A 19,835-nucleotide genomic window follows, 5' to 3' on the forward strand; every position below is an offset into this window, starting at 1 on the left:
TCATTCGCATCACATAGTTCATTCAGAAGTTCGAAAGAATAGAATCGCGCGATAGCAATACGAGGTGGAAGGCGCTCTCACCTGATCTTGTGGCAACCATGCAAGCAATCAAGATAGAGGGACCCTTACATCATCGCTGGGGTGGCAGGCTTTACGCCCCTGCGATCTGACATGGGGTTTGTGCACCCTTCGAGGCAGCTCGGAGACTTCTCCATTAAGAAATGCATTGAGGGAGCATTGTGATTGACTCGTCCGGGCGATTGGATGAGAGGGAAGATGAAGGAGAATGGGAGGAAAACCGGCTTGCGATTTGGCGAGTTTGGCAGGGTTTGTGTTGGGCTTGGCAACGACGACATCATACTTCGAGCTTCTTCCACCGGGGCAAAATCTCCCTCTTGAGCCTCAATTCCGGTCAAAATATAACATAACCATGTTTAAATGTGCCCTCTATTTTTCCGCCAGCTCAATCTATCTTGCTTTCATTGCCTGCTGTAGAAGAAGTGTTCCTGGACTCACTCGCGCTGAAATTAGGAATTCATATGAATATGTGTTGACAGCACAGATCACCAGATTGAGATCAAGAGCAGAAATGAATCAATTTATTGCCTCTTTTCTTATCCCACGCCCAAATATCAATCCGTGCAATCTCATCGAAAGAAACCCTATGCATTCCACCCAAAGAAAACGGGTGTCCTCATTCCTTCCTTCATTCTCCTTCCTGCCCATACAGTCATTCATCTACAGTTCCTCCTTAACTTTGTCATAAGCATTCTGAGTAGCTTCGCCTGCACGGTTGTTGGCATATGTAGCACCCTCCTTGACAGAGTCACCGGCCTTCTCAGCTTGGTAGCTGGCTTGCTTACGTCCAGCGGCAGCGCCGATGCTTAGTTGGTCCAAGACCCATTGCGCTCCGTTTTGGAGCTTAGCCCAAAGAGTGCCTTGAGGAGTGGTGGTGCCATATTGGAAGTAGTTTCTCTGGTTGCGGGCCCATGCAACTAGTTGGTTCTTGGTGGAACCTTGAGGAACTTTGAATCCATATGAGTCAAGATAGTTCTTGAGCTCAGACTCAGACCAGGTATCGAAAATAGAATCCTTTGCGGCATCGGTTTGCTTGGCCAAGTAAGATGTGACCGAGGCATATGAAGTGCCACCAGTCTTCGAGGCTTCAGCGTAAGCAGCTTGGGCAGCCGAGAGCAGTTGCTCGCGAGTAGCACCAGTCTGCTTGCTGGCCTTTTCTGCGGCCTTGTTTCCAGATGTTGCCAGGTAGGCCTTCAAGTTCTCCAAAGTCCATGTATCGAAGGTCCAGGCTGACCAACCTGTGGCAGCCTTGTGTCTGTTCAAGCGGACGGCGGCCAAGAGCTCATCCTTCTTACTAGACTGTGGGACCGGGACGCCTCGAGAGTCAAGGTAAGCTTTCAGGCGAGACTGAAAGTACAAGTCAGTATTATTCATCTTCATGAGGAATTGTTGCTTTACCTCGCTCCACGTTCCTGTAGCCTGGTTGAATGCATCCTCCGCCATCAATTGAGCGTCGTCGCTGGCCTTTGCGTATTGGTTATTGGCACTGGACGTAGCAGCACCAAAAGCGCTCTTCGCTGGGTCCGAAACATTGTCTCCAGTGAGCTGAGCTCGGTGTTTGCGGGCAATGGCTAATAACTCGTTTCTCTTGCTACCTTGAGGAACTCGAATGCCGTTCTTGTCAGCCCACGCCTTGATTTCTGTCCAGGGTTATTAGCAGACAGAGCCATAATACTACCTCAAGGGACAACTAACCAGAGTCAGACCAAGAGTCAAGAAGCTGGTCGCTCAATGTTTGAGTGGCATCGGAAGCGGACTTTGTCATAGAAGCTTGCATGTCGGCCATCTTCAAGCTGGCGATACGAGCATTGCGACGGACACTAGCAATCAACTTGTCTCGACTCGACGGCTGAGGTGCGGGGATCCCGTTGGAATCTAGGAACTCCTTCAGATCTATAAGGAGTTAGAAACGGACTTGAAAATGACTACTTGGAGCTTACCAGACTCAGACCAGGTCTCATAGAGCCAGTTGCCAGGATAGCTAGCTGTTTCGCCGACCTTCTTGGCAACTGTCTCGTAGTTTGAGCGGGCCTTCTGGAGGATGGTATCTCGCTTTCTTGGTTGGGGCACGGGGATGTCATGCTTGTCACAGAATGCCTTGAGTTGAGATTCTATGGAGCAGTCAGTATTTTTCCGGGTCACTTTAACGATTTGCGGATATTTACCTGTCCAGCTATTCGAATGTTAGTACTGCTCGCACCGAACTTGAGTAAAGAGCTAACCTGTCAAAGATCCAATCTCTCACGCTTGCCCATGCGTCATCGGCTTTATCTTCGGTCTCGTACCAGTAATTCTTGACTTGGGCAACCAAGCCATCCTTGTTGGCAGCGGCAGTATCCTTGGTCTCAACACCCCTTAGCTTTAAATAGGAGGTGAGCTGGGTGCTGTCCCAGTCATTGTATGGCTGGGCGATCTTGGACTGCCAGTTGTCCTTGACTAGGTTCTCGAGATCCTTTCGATCGGCGGGGGTAGGATATGGGACGTTGTGATCAGACAACCATCTCTCGAGCTCGGTTTCGTGCCATTTGTTGTAAACTGGTGAGCGGAAATGTCAGCCAGGTAACCATGAATGCGAAGAACAGAAACGATTGGCATGTGAAAGGCAGCTGATATGATGTGTGCAGATATATTTGGAAATCCTGAAAAATACAAACGAAAGTCCAATAGCTACGGATGAAGGAAGCTTCAAGGAGCTCAAATTCATTGCCGCAAAGCAATTGAAGGAGAAGTGAGGTGAATAAAACTTGCAGACATACCAGACTTGCTAAACCAGTTGCTTGCAAGAGTGACTTCAGCGGCGAGGCCAAGCACTAACAGCCGAGAGAAGAGCTTCATTTTGGATGAAGACTCTTGGGTTTTGGGTTTTTATTCAACTATTCAGAAGCGGTTCGGTCAACTTCAGTATTTGAGAGAAGTTGTTTGATCAAGAAGGAGGAAGCTAAGTGCCAGAAGATGTTATTGTGGTTGTTCGCTTGGATTTGGCAGTGACGTGATTTAACGTCGAACTGGTCAAGGTTGGCGGAGGCGGAAGCGGAGGAATCTGGCTGACAGAGGTATCGTAGATAGTAATTTAATTGGCTGCTTGAGAGAAAACATGGACTAGTCAAAATATGCCAATGTCACAATTCGGTCACAATCGTCGATTGCGGGGGAGAGGACTCAGGACTCAAGAGGGATACGTCATTGCGCCACTGTGGCTGGAGCTCAGTCCGAAGAAAGGAAGGGAGCAGAGTAGGTTGTACATATCGGAATTGTCGGGAGAGCTGATTTAATAAATCGTATTGCTTAGTGCATCACATGTAAATGCTTCCATTGAAACTCTCGTGGGGGAAAAATAGTTTTTGCTATCAATATCAAGAGCTGGAAATAGAAAAGGTATGAAGGAGCAGCCCAAATCAGGAGAACACAGCGAATAATACATGGAATCATTCCCTTAGGATTTAGATCAAACAATAGATTCTGCCCTCATGTAGATTACACCTATAGTTGACTGTCCTCTCCTCCGTGCCCTGCAGCGTAATTAGCAGATATGAAGGCAGATGAGTTCTCCAAAGACATCTTATCAACACCTACCGCTCCAAAACTTCTTGTCAACCTTGTCTTCCGCTGCCTCCGTCGTGTCCCTGTTCAAATTCCCTATTATGCTTCTATACCTCAGCTTGCTTGCTCTCAGTATTCCGACCACCGGGTTCGCTCCTGCTCTGTATCTTCGGGGAACTTTTGCTGTTGTCCTTGCCTCCACCCGGGCCAATCGAGCCTCCAGTTGGGCTGGATCCGGTCTCCTTTGCATCTTTGGACCTCGCTCCTCCTGATTGTGCTGAGGCATCTTCTGGCGATTTGCCTGCGCCGCCTTTGGTTGGCCCTGCTCCTGTGCCTTGTCCTTCAATTGGTGGCTCTGGGCCTGGATGCTCCGCGTTGTGCTTCGTGTTGTTGGAGCTCCCCTGATGCTGAGGATTCTCTCCTTTGGGGTCCCCTTCTCCGTCTCCGTAACCTTGTGCGAATTGAACTGGAGTCGATGAGATAGGTCTTGCTGCCAGATTCTGGCGGACGCTCAAGAGAGTTGCTCGTCGACTGAAGAGAGCGATGGACGGTCTTAAAAGAGACATTGTAGTGGAGTTATTTGAAAACTGTTTACTCCTTGGTATGAAACAAGACTGGACTTACCTGATGTCCAAACACGAACTTTGGATATAGGGCATTCACTCGGTGATGATCTTACCTTAAACTTCATTACATCATGAACCGTAGTTCGTAGCGGAGTGGAGCGATGGGAAATTCCATTGCCAAGAACCATTAGGTCACGTGTAGAATACAGAACCTCCACATCTCTGCGTCAACACTTTACAACAACATTCGCTCAATCCAGCACTTCTCCAACGCAAGAAACCCCTGTTCAACCACCTGTTCTGTTGCATTTCGGGCCCCAGACCGATTGTAGTCAGACCAGCAAAGTCCCTTTCCAAGAAGGACCCGTCATCATGAAGACCCACCTTCCAGGGATTCCTCAGCAATCTAGATCTTCTGGTGCCCGTTTTCGACCTTGGTCTTTTCTCCGCATAGTAAAAACAAATCCTAGAATACACTTACGCAGTAGTATACTGGAGCAACATGTCGCGGTTCGGTCTCCCTCGAGTTTAACAATCCGTTCACTCTTCTTTTCAAGGCTTACAATCTTTCAAGTGGTTCCTTTGCATATCAGAGCACAACTAACGGTATTTGATCTTTTGGCTTCTGTGATTTCCTCAAGTGGCTCGAGGGAGGATCTGTTTTGGATGACGCCTTCTAAAGCTTTGGGACCACAATGTTTTTGGATCCCATTAGACTGCTGAAGTCTAAACCACGTTTAAGGACCCCTCGGCCCTCGTCTCAGCTTTAAAATGGGGTTGCGGAAGACTCTATTGAGCCTTCGTTCTCCGGATCTTCTCATCATACAATCCCTGAAGCCAAGTGGGAAGAGTTGACCGGAGAAAGATGGAGTATAGAATAAGTTATAAATATATCAGGCGGGACCTTGGTTTATCCCAAATCTCCCCGACTCCTCCCGCCATCTATTCATTGAGCCGCAAACATGAAGACCTCCCTTGTCTCTCTCGTTGCCTTCAGTGGCCTCATCGCCAGTGCTCTCACCAAACATTTGTTACCGAGAGGGCGAAACTCTGTCTGCGGCAGCATATTTAATAGCGTGGCAAAATGCTGCAGTCTCAGTGTTATTAAAATCGCTGACCTCGACTGCGGCGATCGTATGTTCCGCTCTTCGTCCTCTTGGCACCGAGAAATGAGCTGATAATAATTCTACCCAGCGGAACGTACACCAAAGGACAAAGATGACTTATGGACATCTGCCCCCAGGGAAAGAGTCCACAGTGTTGTACTATTCCAGTAGTATGTAACTACTATTTGTAACTTTCCGTGAGCAAAATGTAATTAACGGTTGCCTTTAGCCTGGTGTTTTGGGACTGTTCTGCGATGACCCTTACTAAGTCATCGTCAATATAGTACATGTACTAATAGGCAGGTGGGGCTATGCTTCGATAGATTCGTTGCATCGTATGGCCTTGCTGTATAGTACATAGACTACTGGGGAAACAATTCTCCGCAAAGACTGCCAGTTTTGACTTTTGACAACCTAGCATCCACTGAGGTACCAGTAGTGTGTAACCAATGTTGGTGTTTTGACCTCACCAACTTATATCTCATTTCGAGGTCTCCCAACTTCATCTAAACAGTCTGGGCAAGTTGAATGACCGCCTCTCAAATGGCGCCCTTCACTGAAATACAAGCTTAACTGGACTGGCTAAGCTCTCAGCCTCACAAACACAAAGTCATCATAGTAGGCTTTCACGACCTATTGCTTGATTCAGCCTTTATCGGCTACTTCCCAGAACGTATCTTCGAGCGACCTAGTACCAGCCAATTTAATCTCAGCTGGGGCAATACCATCTATCTTCAAGACGGCTCTGTCTCTCTTACCTTTGAGAATGGGAGGTGGATAAAGATTTACGTCGCACCACAAAACTCAGCAGTTTGGAAATTGGACTTTTCAGTATCCTCCTATTCGTGATATGTGGACGGGAGTGTTGCCGGAGGGGACAGGTGTGCTGCTTACTCACGGTCCGGCCAAATGACATCTTGATGCAGATGTTTTGGGAGAAGAGTTCTTACTGCGGGAGTTAAGAAGGGTCTACATCAAGTTGGTTGTGTATGGTCATAGTCACGCTTCTACGGAAGGGAGGCTGTACACTTTGATCCCGTGGGAAATTCGTTTGGGGAATTGTGTTTAGGAGGAAAGGGATGTGCTCACTTGTGAAGATGGGGTTCTACCTGCTTATTACGAGAATCTCTGGAGTGAGGATGGGTTTAAGGACAAAGATCACAGAGCGGGTCAGCGTAGCTATCGTCGGAGGTCGATATAACGAAGAAAAACTGAGACACAAAAATTGTCCACGTCTAATTCACAAAGAACTCCTTAATGTGCCTCAGCAACACATCTGGTACCTGCTCCGCAATATAATGTCCACTCTCCACCGCCTCTCCAGTCACACTCCCCTCACTCACAGCCCTCCACTCACCCAAACAATCAAAGCTCTTCTCAATAACCCCCGTCTTCCCCCACAACACCCTAACTGGACATCTGACCTTCCGTCCCATCTCCATATCCCTCCTCGCCTCCATAAGATCAATGCCCGCAGCAGCCCTATAATCCTCACACATAGCATGCACGCCCTCCTCATCGGTAAACTGCGCCATATACTCCGCCTTCGCCTCCAAACTCATATACCTATCATCAAATTAGTATAGAGTATTGTTGAAAATTCAGAGGAGCTTAGGAGTTAAGGATCCAAGCTCCTAAGACATCTGCGCATACCGGCTCCCGTGAAGCTCCTGGGGTCTAAGCTCTCACAGAAGAAAACAGAAAATTAGTATGAGAATAAGCCTTACCCCGTTCCGCCAGAATACCCGCCCCCGAAGAACCTCTCCTCAAATACAGAGGGACTGGCAATCAAAACCTTCTCCGGGAATGGAGAAGGCTGGATGAGGAAGAACCAGTGCCAGTACGCTGTTGCGAAGAACTGGTCTGTTTTCTCGAACATCGCGAGCGTGGGTGCGATGTCGAGGAGCATGAGTCGCTCTACGCGATCCGGAAAATCGACACATAATTTATGTGCGATTCGAGCACCTCGGTCGTGAGATACTATTGAGAATTTCTCAAAGCCAAGCTGAGTCATAAGAGAGGTGCAATCGGTTGCCATTGCGGACTTGGAATATGGCTTGTGTTGCTCTGATGCCGAAGAAGACGGTTTGGATGATTTCCCATAGCCTCGAAGGTCCATGAGGATCACGGTGAAATAGGAGATGAGTTCTGGGGCTATTTTATGCCATATGTGGTGTGTTTGCGGGAAGCCGTGAAGGAGAAGTAGGGGTGGTCCAGTGCCAGCTTTGAGCCCGTAGATTGTGACTGTTGGAGATACGGCGATGTTGAATTCCGTGAAGCCGGGAAACATCTTGGGTGAGGTCTCTGATGGCATGGCTCCTTATTTTAGGTCGATAGTATAATTTTGAGAGGCAATAAAAGTTGTTGGAGGGGTTGACATTGAAGCAGTCAGACTCGGCCGACTTAAGAAGTATCCACGGAAAACCGCCCTTACCCCCAAACCGCCCACCCCTTTTCACCACAACAACGGCATAAATCAGAAATTTTGAGTAGATATTTGTAATCAACGACCTTGGTATAGTAATTCAGGAAGTTTTTAGCATTTTCCTAGTACTTTAAAAAAAATCACAAAATTTTGGTGTTTTACCTCTGCGAGGCTCTAGTGAGGGATTTGATGGCAGGGCAAAAATAACAAAATTACTACCTTATGAGCGATTCTAGCCGTATTACTAGTTTGAAATAAATATATAGCCGTCAGGATATCGAAAATACTATAAAGTATTAATATATAATAGGATTTGTAATTATAATGAAGGTATAATTAAAAATCGAATTTTTTAGGGTGGGCGGTTGGGGGGTGTGGGTGGTTGGCCCGTGGATACTTCTAAAGACGAAATGCGGGGCAAGTACTCCACCATTCACATCTTACAGTTTGCTAGCAATTGGGTGATTTTAAAGCACATATCAGGTAGTTGTTAGTTTTTGATATTGTATCATCCTTCAGAGTTTTGGCCTCCGCTACTTTTCAGTTCCTTGGAGGTTAAAAGGAAATTTTGATTTCAAGCAAAATATCAAATACATCCATAGTTCTTACAGAAAAACCCACGGGATATGAGAATAGCGTCATCCAAGGAAAGAATGTTTTATCGCATTGTTTCCCCAAAAGTAGAATTCCCAATCCAAAAGAGATATAGTTGATACACTACTGCTAATGTTGCCTAGATTTTCCATCATCCCCAACTCCTGGAAACCGACCATTGTCTAAAAACAAAATAAAGGCAGAACTGATATCCTGACACAGTATCGTACAGATAGACATGGGCCGGTAATCAACATCCCCAATACAGCACAAGTACAACATGGTAAGGACGGTTGGGGTGTGTGCATCAGAGCCTGTTCGAATCGTCCCAGACGATGACAGTTTTCGTTTAAAGTCGTTTAGATGGGGTGGCTGCAGAGGAGACCTTGGTTGAGCTGTGTTGATGTTAGCGCGGTGTTTGTGGGCAGAGTGCTGGAAAACTTACGATATCGATAGTGCAGCACATGTCAATCTTGCCAATGGCGGCGCAGATTGAGGTGAAATCATCTACGCTGGTGGGAACGGTTGGTGCTATAACGGGATGGGTCAACGCTCGTTCTTGTGGAGCGAACTAGAGTTCAAGGCTTAGGATTATAACTTACGGACTGCACAGTCAAGATCGGCAACACCGAGAACATCGACGTCGCAGCAGTTAGGAGTGCCAGTAGCACACACCAAAGAGGCTTGACGTCTCTCAACGCTCATAGCTGGAGTGGCCACACAGCTGGCGATGAGGCCGCTGAGGATGAAGAGGGTGGTGAATGAGGCCTTCATATTGATGGCTTTGCTGTTTGGGTTGGAATTTTTTGAGGCTGAATGTTTGTGAAGTATGTTGATGTTGTTCGTTGATACTGAGAAGAAGTCATCGTTTGGAGGGAAATTGAGGCTATCTTATAGTAATTGCACAAGCCACATTCTACTCTATCCTTCACCTTTCTTGCGCGTATCCTCGACTGATCGCCATATTCCGCTAAAGTCGATGATGCCGATCCGAGTTCGTCTCGTCCAGTTGCTCAAGGCAGAGGAAGCCTCGTCGTTGGACCGTCGTCATTTTGCCAGGAAGAGCTGTAGCGAGGATGGCATTCTACCCGGATGGTCATCATGTTTGGGTGGACTTCGACGTCGATCGAAACCCGTTGTCTTTTCTGCGTAACTCTTGCCGCGTTCCAAGGTCGAGAGCTGGCAGAGGAAGAACGTTTCTCCCCCTGTACAAGATGGTTCCTGGCAGACTAGTTGACATTGATCAGCATCATAGGGGCCACTTTGCTGCAGGGTTCAGCTATTCTAGGATGAAAAGTTTGGAAACGAACATTGAGAGATGGGATCAGCATCATTGTTTATGCATCGCTTAGAAGCTCAGAAAGTTTTGGGCAATAAAACGGGGAACAGACTTGCAGGGGCCGTTGGGAGGTCTCCTTGCTTCCCCTGCAGCGGCCCTCCCGGGTGTTCCATATGATGGATAACGGTACCGCAAGTCTCAGATACCCTACCAAACCCTTGCCTTTGAGGGACGTGCTATGGGGTTTACAGATCGATATGGCTGCCCGTTCAACCAGGATCCACTCTGATGCCGTTCCTTCCTGTAGTTTGCACTTGCGCAACCGAGGGGGGCGGGATGGTCTGGTATCTCCTTTCGACGTCCCTGGCAAACGCTTGAAGTCCAGGAATAATCAAAATTGGCTTTGTGAACCGTTCGAGCAGCGGGGAAGCAATCTCCAAAAGCACCTTCAAACCTCATCTGGCTCAGCGTGCTGATCAGCCACTTCATTTGAAAGTATACAAGCATAAATTCAAGAAATATACGGGAAACCAGCCACTTCGGGCTCAAGGATGAGTGCGAGCTCAAGGCGATCCAGAATAGCCTTGATTGGCTGAGAATTTGATATCAGATGAGTGGAGGCCATTGGCCAAGGACGTTTTCTTCCACTAGCCGTTCGATCGTAGGGGTCAAGTGGCGACAGCATGTGGCTGTTTCCTACCCGCCTCGATTCGACGAAGAGTTTATCGTCAAGCATCGAGAAGACGTTGAGGCGAGGGCTGCAGTTGCCCTCATCCAGCTGTGACCTGGCCTGGCGAGCCGCCTGCAAGCGGGGTAACGAGCAAGAGCAAAACACTACCGGAGTGAACTTGACGCGCAGTTCAGGGATCAACTGCCGATCTTGTCATATTCGCAGGGGTTATTCGCTCATCTTTGCCAAGTTGTGTGAGAGGCAAAGAAAGGGGCCATAATACCCGCTGTTAAGGGTCCGTCATCGCCACTTTTGGATTAAGCTTCCAACGGCTGCAGCCAAGCCTCTGACAACGTCGTTGCCAACAATAGAATCAGCTCTCGGAAACGTAGCGTGCATCGCTTCGGCCGAAGACAAACTAGTGGTGTCTGAAGCTCGCTGAAGTCCTCCGAGCTTTGAAGGGCCTCTGAGGATATTCCGTGAAATAAATAGGGGGTGGCAATTTCATCGCTTTGCGGCCGAAGTGAGAACCGCTTCTGTGCATGTCCCCTCGAAATGATTAGATGGCCATCCGAGATACCCATGAGTCCCACCGAGTCCTTTCCTGCGATGTGATTTCACTCTTCATCGAGCTTTCCAATCTCGTCGAAGTCCGTAACAGCTTCTTAATCGACTTCATGCAACACTTCCGATCCCCCCAATCACCACTGTTCTCCTTTCAGAATTGAAAGCATTTCAAAATCCGGCACAAGGTCACCATAACGACTTCTTCGATAATCTGCAAAAGATGCAATTCCTTCACTCCCCGTTCTCCCTGTACAGTCGAAGGAACTGGACAATAGACCGAACTCGGAATACTCTCTCTTTGAAAACTATACAAACAATCCTTTAAATCTGTCCGATAGTCCCACATCCCACCAAGCGGAATCTCTCGCGCAGGCATAGAAACACCCATGCTCCTCCAGAAATCACCTCGAGAGCCTCTCCCTCCTTCCCAAGAATAAGCGTTAACCAAAGTAAAGTCATTCTTCAAACCCGACTCCATAGACTCCGTCGCACTGTCAGCAGCATCCTGCACAGAGAACGGCACGCCACCTGTCTCATTCAGGTCCAGTCAATATGGAGCATATATATTGAAGGCTGGCTATGAGGAGCCTCGATTCGTCTGTTGAGAGTGGTTGGAAGATCCACCATTTGCGATTTCTGGTGTGATGGACGAGTTGTCTTTGGCGATGAAATTCCCCAGATTTCTGACGCATAAGATTAGTTAATTGATCCATATCTTTTGGGGGTGCTGCGAATCGAATTCTGGAGGCCATCAGTTTCAAGTATTCGATCGCAAGCCCAGCGTAGATTTCATATCCAAGATCAACTTGCAAGCTGTTTCCAGGAGCTAGCAATTCCCTCTTGCCAACTTCCGGAAAGGGTTCTCCTGCACTACGGATGCAGTCCTGAATCCTCAAAGAACAAACACGCCCATATACAGTAGAGGCAAACACAATTTTGATAATACGAGTGAAGAAGCAATAACTCCTGAAGAAGTTTTCTTGAAAATCAAGATAATTAGATCAACGCTCAGTCCCCCAACACTTGATGGCGGACCACTTTTATTCTATCATCTGAACAACACGACATCCGTACAGTAAATTTTAATCTCATGTTCCTCTCCTCTTGGCCGATCATTACTGCGCCGAGAATTTTCCGCAATTAAATACTCCTTTGCGGGTAAGTGGATTGAAGTTGGACTTCGAGGACACAGCCTGAATTTGCGTCCTCCCCGACAGAAGCTTCTATCTTTGGCATGCAGCGTAAAATGGGACGAGGGACGTGTTCTGATGAGATCAATGATGTTTGACGTCGAGTAGAGTGAAGTCTGTAAGGGTTAAAGCAGCTCGAGAGCGAGCCAGTTAAGTCGTTCCTGGGTCCCCAAAATTGAGCCCGAGAAAACTTACAAACTTAACCCATCGATGTTCTTTTATACCCACGATCGAGGTCAAGACCTCCAACATCTCCGTATGGATCCATTGTTTATTTCCTGTTCTGTTCATTGTAAATGGAGTTGATAAACCCTATTTGAGCCATTCCCTTTCTACTCCGACAAACCGCTGTATCAAACACCCCCGTCCTTCTCCTAATTTTCCGCTGTAGGAATACCGTTATTAGCAAACTTCACCAAATCCATTACTCAGTCTCATTTATTCAAAATCAAACCAAACAGAAACTGAATCAGTTCTTCCCAACTTTGTCTTCTCCTTGGCTCCCAATGCCGTCCTTGTCCTCGACAGGTGTTCGGGACGCATTTGACGTGAGCGTGGTTTGTGTTGCGGCTTCTTTAATTCCGGAAAATACTTCAGACGTGAGGTGGGCTGCTTCTTTGGGCACTGCAAACGACAGAGTCAGCAGTTTCTTAATGAAGATTGTTCCAGGAGGCTCAGAACATGATTTCGAATGAAGATATAATAGGAGAGGGTTTCTAGGAGATATCCCTACCTGCTTCGTCTGCTGCTTCTTTGTGTCCTAAAGTTCCTGCCTGGGTTGGGTCTTCACGTGCTGCTTCCTCTATTGTTACTGGCTCAGCAACTTTCTCCTCAACTGCTCCTTCCTCAGCAGATGGCATTGCAGTCTCTTTTTGTTTCTGTGCCACGGCGTACAGAGTCCTTCCCAAAGCCTCTTCCTTGCCCTTCTCCATGGTCAATATCGCATCCGATAGTTGCATAAAAGTGTTCTCCAGCCTCGCCAATCTGTCTTCAATCTTGAGAAGTAAGATCTCAGGCGCCATCTGCTGGGCAGCTTCAAGCTGTGCTTGCGCGGTTTGGTTCCCCTCAATCAAGACGACTCGAGCAGCGTCCCATGTTTCTTTGAGGAGCTGTGCAGATTTTGGCTTCTCTTCGAAGATCGCTTTGGCCTCTGGTAAAAGAGATTTCAACGATTTCACTCGACTTTCATGCTATGAAGCTTTGTGAGCAATGATGTAATTTGATGATCAAAGGTTGCTTACTGAAGGATGGGTGCTCATAGTTTCTGGCATTGGATCCCTTCCATTCAGTATTTCTTTCTCCTTGGAATAGTGCTTCTCAAAGTATTCCACACGTGCATTGGGTTCGAATCCTGCCTGGGCCATGAGAACGAGGCCAATGTGATCCGCTTCTCTTTCTTGGGTCTAGAAACTATTAGCCTTATTCCAGAGATGAATTTGAGATAAAAACAGAGTCTTATCCTCCGAAAACGAAGGAGGTTCTTACTCTCCAGGATATCAGATCTGATCCCAGGGCGGCATTCCAGCCAAATACTTGTGCAATACTCCTTGCAAACGCTTCAGCGGCCCTTCTCTCTGGTATGTGACGAGCAATAATATGTCCAATCTCATGCGCCAACACCCCAGCAATCTCATCAACACTTTCACAGACATGCAGTTCCCCAGTATTCATGAAGATGCGGCCCCCTTCCTTCGCCGGAGCACTGCATGCATACGGCTCAACTACTCTGATTAGCAACAATCCTAACCTAATGCCTGGGGAGCATACAATAATCATCGCAAACATAGAGCTTCAACTTGACATCCTTTGCCAGTTCACTTTCCTGGAGCTTTGCAAGAATATCTCGAGCAAGTTTCACAACCACACTATCTTCTTCCAAACGCGGCCTGGAATTCTGCTGAACTAAAAGCCAATGCTCAGCCGCCCACCCAAGCTCCTCTTCTTGGTTCCTGTCAAACCATAGCATTCGCTCTCTGTTCGTGACTGGAACCTTGCCGAAGAAAGAGCGATAGTAGATATACAAAGAGCCCGCCCCGAAGACCATTATTAGTAATGCACCAGAGGCAAAGGACGAAAACCGACTCCGAAAGGGGATTTTTGGCCTAAGGTTGCCTGCTTGTGCTACTTCGACTGGGGGAAAAGGCTGCTGCAACTGACTGAAGAGTCGCGGAGCCGGCTTGAAGGAGCTGAGGCGACTGGGAGCTTGGTAACTGAACTTGTGGAAACAGTTGGTGCGGATGCGAGAATCGGATGACAGCTTTGACCATCTTGGTGCTTGCGATGCTGCCACCCGTCTCCACAGGGCCTGAAGAGGCTGAGGAGGCATTGTCTCTGAATGCGGTAGAATAAGGCTGCAGAGAGCAATACTCAAGTGACAGTGCTGAGGGCGGGTGGGACATCAACAGATGGTGAGGGATGAAGGGCCTTAATACCTCAAAACCCGGGATCAACCCTTTCTGAACAAGAAAAGAGGAAGCAAGAAAGGAAGCTCAAAGGCGACGGAAAATTGATAAAATAACAATCATCGTTGCCTGCCACGAGGCTGGCAATATCTTGCATATCGGGGCTGAAATGTCGACTTCCGATTTGAGGAGGCTGTCAAGCTGAGTCAGGCTACAAAATATCCTTGCAGCGAGGCACCGCAACAACTTCATCTCGCCTCATTTTCGAGCGGTCGAGGCACACAAATGCTATACCCTATTTCAAGATGAGTGAAGAGCCTCCAGAATGGCATGCAGACCCCGGTGGATTTGCGCGAGCCATGGCGTATATTGAAGAGGTCCAGGTTCGTCGCTTTGTCCCTTTCCTTGTCCTGGTGGTGGGAAGGAAAGTAGAAGACATCTGGAATTGCTTTTTCATCTTTTCTATGCCTCTCCTCGATGCGAAATGCAAGTTCGATGGCGCTTGCTGATATCAACAATTCCAGAAGCGGCTCCTTCCAGAACGAGACGTGATGTATCAACAGTTCCTGAAAGTCTTCGCAGATAAGGCTGCTGGAAAGTCGTCAACTGAGCAAGTGAGGACTGAGATCAAGGTGCTCTTGAAGGATAAACCTGATCTTATAGAGGGATTTGAGACATCCTTACCTGTTAAAGTTCAGAACAAAGTGAATGATGGAAGTGCTAAGCTTGCGGGTGGGACGGTTCAGTAATTGTGTCATGCTCTGGGGATCCACTGAGGCTGATGAAGGATGAATTTTTGAGAAAGGCGGGGTTGAGTTATTTTCTCCCCTGTCCCCTGTAACTGGATCCGTATCCCAGTATAACGGTTGTTCGGGTTGCTGTTGGAGACATTGAACTACTGCAGCTTTCTTCTGACATGCAGATTTCTTCTCATCCTATTTTCCCCTCGTCTACATATTCATTCTTGTCTCATAGCCTCAGATGAAAGCCGCGTATCGTCCGAGTAGGGACGAAAAGCTCTAAGATGTGCAACAACCTAGTCAAAAGTTGATTGAATTCTACCTCGACTGGGTATGCGACACATCCCTCGCGCCAGACTCCTCACCCTCCACTGGCTTTTCACCTTCAGTAAACTCCTTCCCAGACTCAGCAGACAACTCATTCAATGCCTGCTCAACCGCAGGCTCATGTCTTCCTGCCAAATCCCTCCTCCTAATCGCCCACCCACCACCCCAACCAACCCAGCCCTGCTCCCAAGGTGCCCTAGCAAAACAAAACAAGAGCGCCACACTAATGAACCCCACGCTGGCACTCCCACTCGCAATCCAACCTCCCTTCGCATAAAGCCTATTACCAACGGCCGTCCCCATCAACTGACCACAGAAGACCGAGACCATGTATGCGGTATTGACTCGATTCCTCGCTTTCGGTTCGATGGCGTAGATTGCGGATCTATTTGCGATTTGGGATGTTTGGAGACCGAGGTCAATGGCAAAGGCTTGAATGATGGGCCCGGCAACTGTATGTTTCCCGCTGTATGTGCCGATTATTACGCCGGTAATGCAGTAGATGAGACCTAGTATGACGCTGAAGAGTGGAACGAAGCGGTCGATGATTGCTTTGGAGTAGAAGGGCCCGAAACACATGGCTCCGATGCCGACGAGAGCGAAGAGCCCAATTGTGACCGGGTTAAATGAGTATGGCGGGGATGATAGGAGGAAGGTGAGGGTTGTCCAGTATGATGTAAAGGTACTGGATACGAGAAACCCTACTCCACACGCCTGGACTAATACAGGGTGTTTGACAACCATTTTTAAGATGCTGAAGAGGATACTGAAGTAATTTAAACCGCCAGGAATCGTCCTAGGATAGTCTGGCATAAAGAGAAATAATAATAAGAAGGAAAGGTATTGCATGCCAAACGAGAACCAATAGATACTTCTCCAGCTGGTATATTGAGTCAAAATACCAGATAGGAGTCGTGCAATGAGCATCCCGAGGAGTAGCCCTGAGACGACAATTGAAAGCGCAGTAGCACGCTTGTGGAGGGGGGCGAGGTCGCCTACGAGAGGGAGCATTAATTGTGGGGTGACCGTTGAGACAGCTGTGATGAAAGAGAGTGCCAGGAAAACCGAGAAGGACTTCGTCACGCACAGGCCGAGCCACTATGAGACGTAAGAAAGTGTTAGTCGGAAGCATTAAAAATCTTACCACTGTGGCAGTGAAGAAGACTAGTATTAAAACGAAAGCCCTGCGGGGGAATATGTCCCCGAGGGGGCAGAGGAAGAGGAGACCAGCGGCATATCCAGCTTGCATCACCGTTGGAATCAGAGACGAACGCTCATCGGTGATGTTGAAGTCTCTGGCTAGTATATTAAGAATAGGATGGTTGTAGTAGAGGTTCGCAACTGTAAACGTGCCAGCCTAGGAGTAATTAAAACTCGTTCAACTATTTGCGCCGAGAAGGCTCGTGCATGTAGGAATATAGATGGAATATTAAGGGAAGCCTGCAAGCCTAGAGAATACTCACAAATCCAAATAGAAGGTTCAAACCCAAGCTGAATTTTGGAGGTGATTCTGGGTTCCACCGACAGCGCTCAGGTGTCCAGGTCACGAAACCCCAACATGCTCTGACATACTTGTGGTTTTTGATCTTCGCCAAACGTCCCTTTTCATCACTACTTCTTGTTGATGTAGAAGCATTCGCATTCCCGTTCTGGCTGTTCTTCTTTGACCCCACTTTTGTATCAAACTTAGTGGAGCCATTCACTTCCTCAACATTCGGCATAGTCTTGAAAGAGATACTCGGAAACAGGGACATCAATGCGTGACACTCACAGCATCGATACGAGAGAATCTTGAAAAACGGAAATAGAAACGAAAGGCCTCTCCGCGCCCGCCACTCGGTGAGCCATGAAGCCAAACATCGATCGATATCGTAACGTACCAATCGTATTTGTCAGTGGTCAACAGACTGCAAGGCCTGTCGCTTTAGTGGGTATCTTGACTTTTTTTCTGTGCTCTGAGAGGCTGGCCGGCACCGTTTTTCCGGGCATGAGCGGGAGGAAAAGCTTAGCATCACGTGATCCGCCTCTTCTGCACTCCGCCTAAATGGGCACTGGGCACTGGGCACACGCCGCCCGGCCGCCCCTCTGCCTCTTCGGGAACCGGATGTCTGCGGAGATTCATGAAGTCGTGGTATTTTGGATAAAAGCGCTCTCGGCTCATATTGCTTCGACGTGTTGGTGGTGCGAAGAGACGCAAGGAAACAACACCTTGAGACAGGAGAAGCTTCGTCGAGCATTCGGCTCCTGGAGTGGAAGAAGTCCCTCGGGCGGGGATTTCTCCCAAGAGTCGTCGCCTGGTCCACGTAAACTCACAGCTGCACTGGAGTGCCTGGGCGGAGTTGCCACGGGCTGGCGTGGCTTCTGATATCGAGCCAGCCCGCATGCAGGCAAGGCAGGTGGACGGGGGTCGGTCGGTGATGGTTGGTCTCCGCGCCAAGGAAGAGCATGCCCTTTCAAACCTGAGACTCGAGTCATCTCGAAGCATCGTGAAGGCATCCCGATAAGAAGGTTTCGGCCAATTTCCTTCAACCAGGGAGGGCACGGATATTAACACACGCGTGCCCCGTAATTCCCCATCTGCGTCACAGATTCACAAAGCACTGCAGAAACCTTCCGCCGGCGCGGCAAGCACGAGCGGCGGATTCGACGGAAGGGAGGGGATGGGCAGCAGAAGACATGACACAGTGCAGGACGCCCAGAGCTCCTGGATTCCAGAATGCGATGCGATGCTGTTTCTTAGCCTTGCATGGCGCTGTCCAATGCGAGCGTGCCGAGCGTGCAATGAACCAATCAGGTGCTTGGCTTGAGCGCACTACCCCACCCTAGCTCGCCGAGCCCCAGCCCGACCCATCGACCGGTGACCAGGGTAAACAAACTCACTACACTGAAGTCTCACGACGATATTTCCCAGAGGCCGCTTCCCAACCTCCCAATTCACCACGCCGCGCCTCACACCTCACACCTGCTCTTTCCCCCAACCTTCCAGCTCTCTTTCCAATACCCATAATCCGCGATCCATCCCACAACATCAATCCGTCACCTTCGCGAGAAACATCAATTGAGTCGTCTGCCCCCCCCGCATTCCCCCCAGACCAACCCCGAAGCTGTCAGGATGTTCGTCAAGACCACTGTCGCCGTCGCGCTTCTGGCCAGCTTTGTTGCTGCGCAAACCAACCTCACCTTTGATCCCTCAACCGTCGATCTCACTACTCGAGGTCGGTTTCGAATCTCTTCGGACTTTTGCACGAATGCTTCTAACATGCTTTATTTTCAGGTCAATGGTGCCAGGCCGAATTCAACACCTGCAAGGCCCTCTGTGGCACGAAGACCAGCGCGAACGACTGCGACCCTGTAAGACCTTTGGTCTTTCTGTGACCTTCACAATGAGCTGCATCAGTCGCTGACCACATGAAAACAGAATACTCTGAAGTTTGATTGCCTCTGCTCCTCCAACAACTCCATACCTGGTCTCCAGTTCTATACGCAGACAATGCCAACCTTCATCTGCGAGCAAAACTTCAAGATCTGCAATGCCGCTGCCGTCAATCAAGTCAACAGTGCTGCTGCTCAGGCAGCTTGCGCCGCGACCGAGCAATCCGACTGTGGCCATATCGATCCCGCAAACTTCACTGCTGCTGCAGTTAGCTCTACTGCCACCTCGACCTCCACACCCACTGGCACCGGAGCCGCTGGGGGAAGCAGCGCAACAAGCACGTCCTCCAAGGCAGCTGCCGCAACCATGGCTGCTATGCGAAACTTCGGTACTGGCGCATTTGCGGTTGGTGCCGGTGTCGTCCTTGGTGCCCTTCTCTAAGAAAACTATGCGCTGGAAATCGAGGTCCGCCAAGAAGCCTACTTCCTTCGGAGATGCCAATAGGTACTCGACGCTTACTCGACGATTTGTGCATATTGTATTTGTGATTCAGCGCGTTTTATTTTAGCATAGGTGTTGTGGCTGCTGCATCTGCGCTTTCACAGCATCTCTCCTGGGGCTTTTACCGTTGTTCTTTCCCACATTGTATGCGGAGGGGATATCATTCTGCTATATTGATGATGGCGGATATTAATTGCGAACGAGACGATGATTGATGACTGAGGGATGAAAAGGAGAGACGAAGGAGACATCCAGGAAGGTGGTTCCGCTGATTAAGACGGCGTAGTATAGGAATAAAAACTATGCAAAAGTACGAGTCTCGTTTTAGCTTCGAGACAGATAGGGGAGTTTTGGATGAGACGGTATCCCATTCGAGGAGTGGCAGCAGCTGGAGTGGGTGGGGACATCAGAGTAGTGCTCTGTGGGCAACGACTTATCTGTTCAGAGAACTGTGCCCTATAGCGACACAGACGACTC

General features: G+C 48.7%; 8 protein-coding genes across 8 annotated transcripts; 2 read left to right on the forward strand and 6 right to left on the reverse strand.

Annotated features, from left to right (window-relative positions):
* Positions 1–408: 408 nt before the first annotated feature.
* Positions 409–3,234, reverse strand: K444DRAFT_596131 (putative stress response protein ish1). Its single transcript, XM_024878417.1, has 7 exons — positions 2,835–3,234; positions 2,301–2,613; positions 2,244–2,251; positions 2,019–2,189; positions 1,774–1,971; positions 1,477–1,718; positions 409–1,425 (listed from the first exon to the last, which is right to left on the reverse strand). The coding sequence occupies exons 1-7, from the start codon at positions 2,911–2,913 to the stop codon at positions 739–741; spliced, it is 1,698 nt and encodes a 565-aa protein (XP_024732859.1). The 5' UTR covers positions 2,914–3,234; the 3' UTR covers positions 409–738.
* Positions 3,235–3,405: 171 nt separating this feature from the next.
* Positions 3,406–4,300, reverse strand: K444DRAFT_617042 (uncharacterized protein). The gene has a single exon (XM_024881037.1). It carries the CDS (start codon positions 4,182–4,184, stop codon positions 3,726–3,728), a length of 459 nt encoding a protein of 152 aa, XP_024732860.1. The 5' UTR covers positions 4,185–4,300; the 3' UTR covers positions 3,406–3,725.
* A 2,225-nt stretch (positions 4,301–6,525) lies between these two features.
* On the reverse strand, positions 6,526–7,580 carry K444DRAFT_536829 (putative epoxide hydrolase; the record flags this gene model as incomplete). The annotated part of the gene is made up of 2 exons (XM_024875410.1): positions 6,526–6,856; positions 7,018–7,580. 2 exons carry the CDS (start codon positions 7,578–7,580, stop codon positions 6,526–6,528), a joined length of 894 nt encoding a protein of 297 aa, XP_024732861.1.
* Positions 7,581–8,350: 770 nt separating this feature from the next.
* K444DRAFT_596137 (uncharacterized protein) lies at positions 8,351–9,239 on the reverse strand. Its single transcript, XM_024878418.1, has 3 exons — positions 8,912–9,239; positions 8,755–8,840; positions 8,351–8,704 (listed from the first exon to the last, which is right to left on the reverse strand). Exons 1-3 carry the CDS (start codon positions 9,081–9,083, stop codon positions 8,669–8,671), a joined length of 294 nt encoding a protein of 97 aa, XP_024732862.1. The 5' UTR covers positions 9,084–9,239; the 3' UTR covers positions 8,351–8,668.
* Positions 9,240–12,484: 3,245 nt separating this feature from the next.
* K444DRAFT_633475 (uncharacterized protein) lies at positions 12,485–14,341 on the reverse strand (the record flags this gene model as incomplete). Its single annotated transcript, XM_024883613.1, has 5 exons — positions 12,485–12,639; positions 12,749–13,205; positions 13,257–13,418; positions 13,501–13,736; positions 13,783–14,341. The coding sequence occupies 5 exons, from the start codon at positions 14,339–14,341 to the stop codon at positions 12,485–12,487; spliced, it is 1,569 nt and encodes a 522-aa protein (XP_024732863.1).
* A 386-nt stretch (positions 14,342–14,727) lies between these two features.
* K444DRAFT_617047 (uncharacterized protein) lies at positions 14,728–15,503 on the forward strand. The gene has a single exon (XM_024881038.1). The coding sequence runs from the start codon at positions 14,969–14,971 to the stop codon at positions 15,164–15,166; it is 198 nt and encodes a 65-aa protein (XP_024732864.1). The 5' UTR covers positions 14,728–14,968; the 3' UTR covers positions 15,167–15,503.
* On the reverse strand, positions 15,476–17,205 carry K444DRAFT_633476 (MFS multidrug transporter-like protein; the record flags this gene model as incomplete). The annotated part of the gene is made up of 3 exons (XM_024883614.1): positions 15,476–16,582; positions 16,629–16,841; positions 16,948–17,205. The coding sequence occupies 3 exons, from the start codon at positions 17,203–17,205 to the stop codon at positions 15,476–15,478; spliced, it is 1,578 nt and encodes a 525-aa protein (XP_024732865.1).
* Positions 17,206–18,283: 1,078 nt separating this feature from the next.
* K444DRAFT_85514 (uncharacterized protein) lies at positions 18,284–19,479 on the forward strand. Its single transcript, XM_024888758.1, has 3 exons — positions 18,284–18,699; positions 18,759–18,835; positions 18,903–19,479. Exons 1-3 carry the CDS (start codon positions 18,597–18,599, stop codon positions 19,296–19,298), a joined length of 576 nt encoding a protein of 191 aa, XP_024732866.1. The 5' UTR covers positions 18,284–18,596; the 3' UTR covers positions 19,299–19,479.
* The last annotated feature ends 356 nt before the right edge of the window (positions 19,480–19,835 follow it).

The sequence above is a fragment of the Hyaloscypha bicolor genome, assembly GCF_002865645.1.
Source record: "Hyaloscypha bicolor E unplaced genomic scaffold K444scaffold_124, whole genome shotgun sequence".
Classification (NCBI taxonomy): domain Eukaryota; kingdom Fungi; phylum Ascomycota; class Leotiomycetes; order Helotiales; family Hyaloscyphaceae; genus Hyaloscypha; species Hyaloscypha bicolor.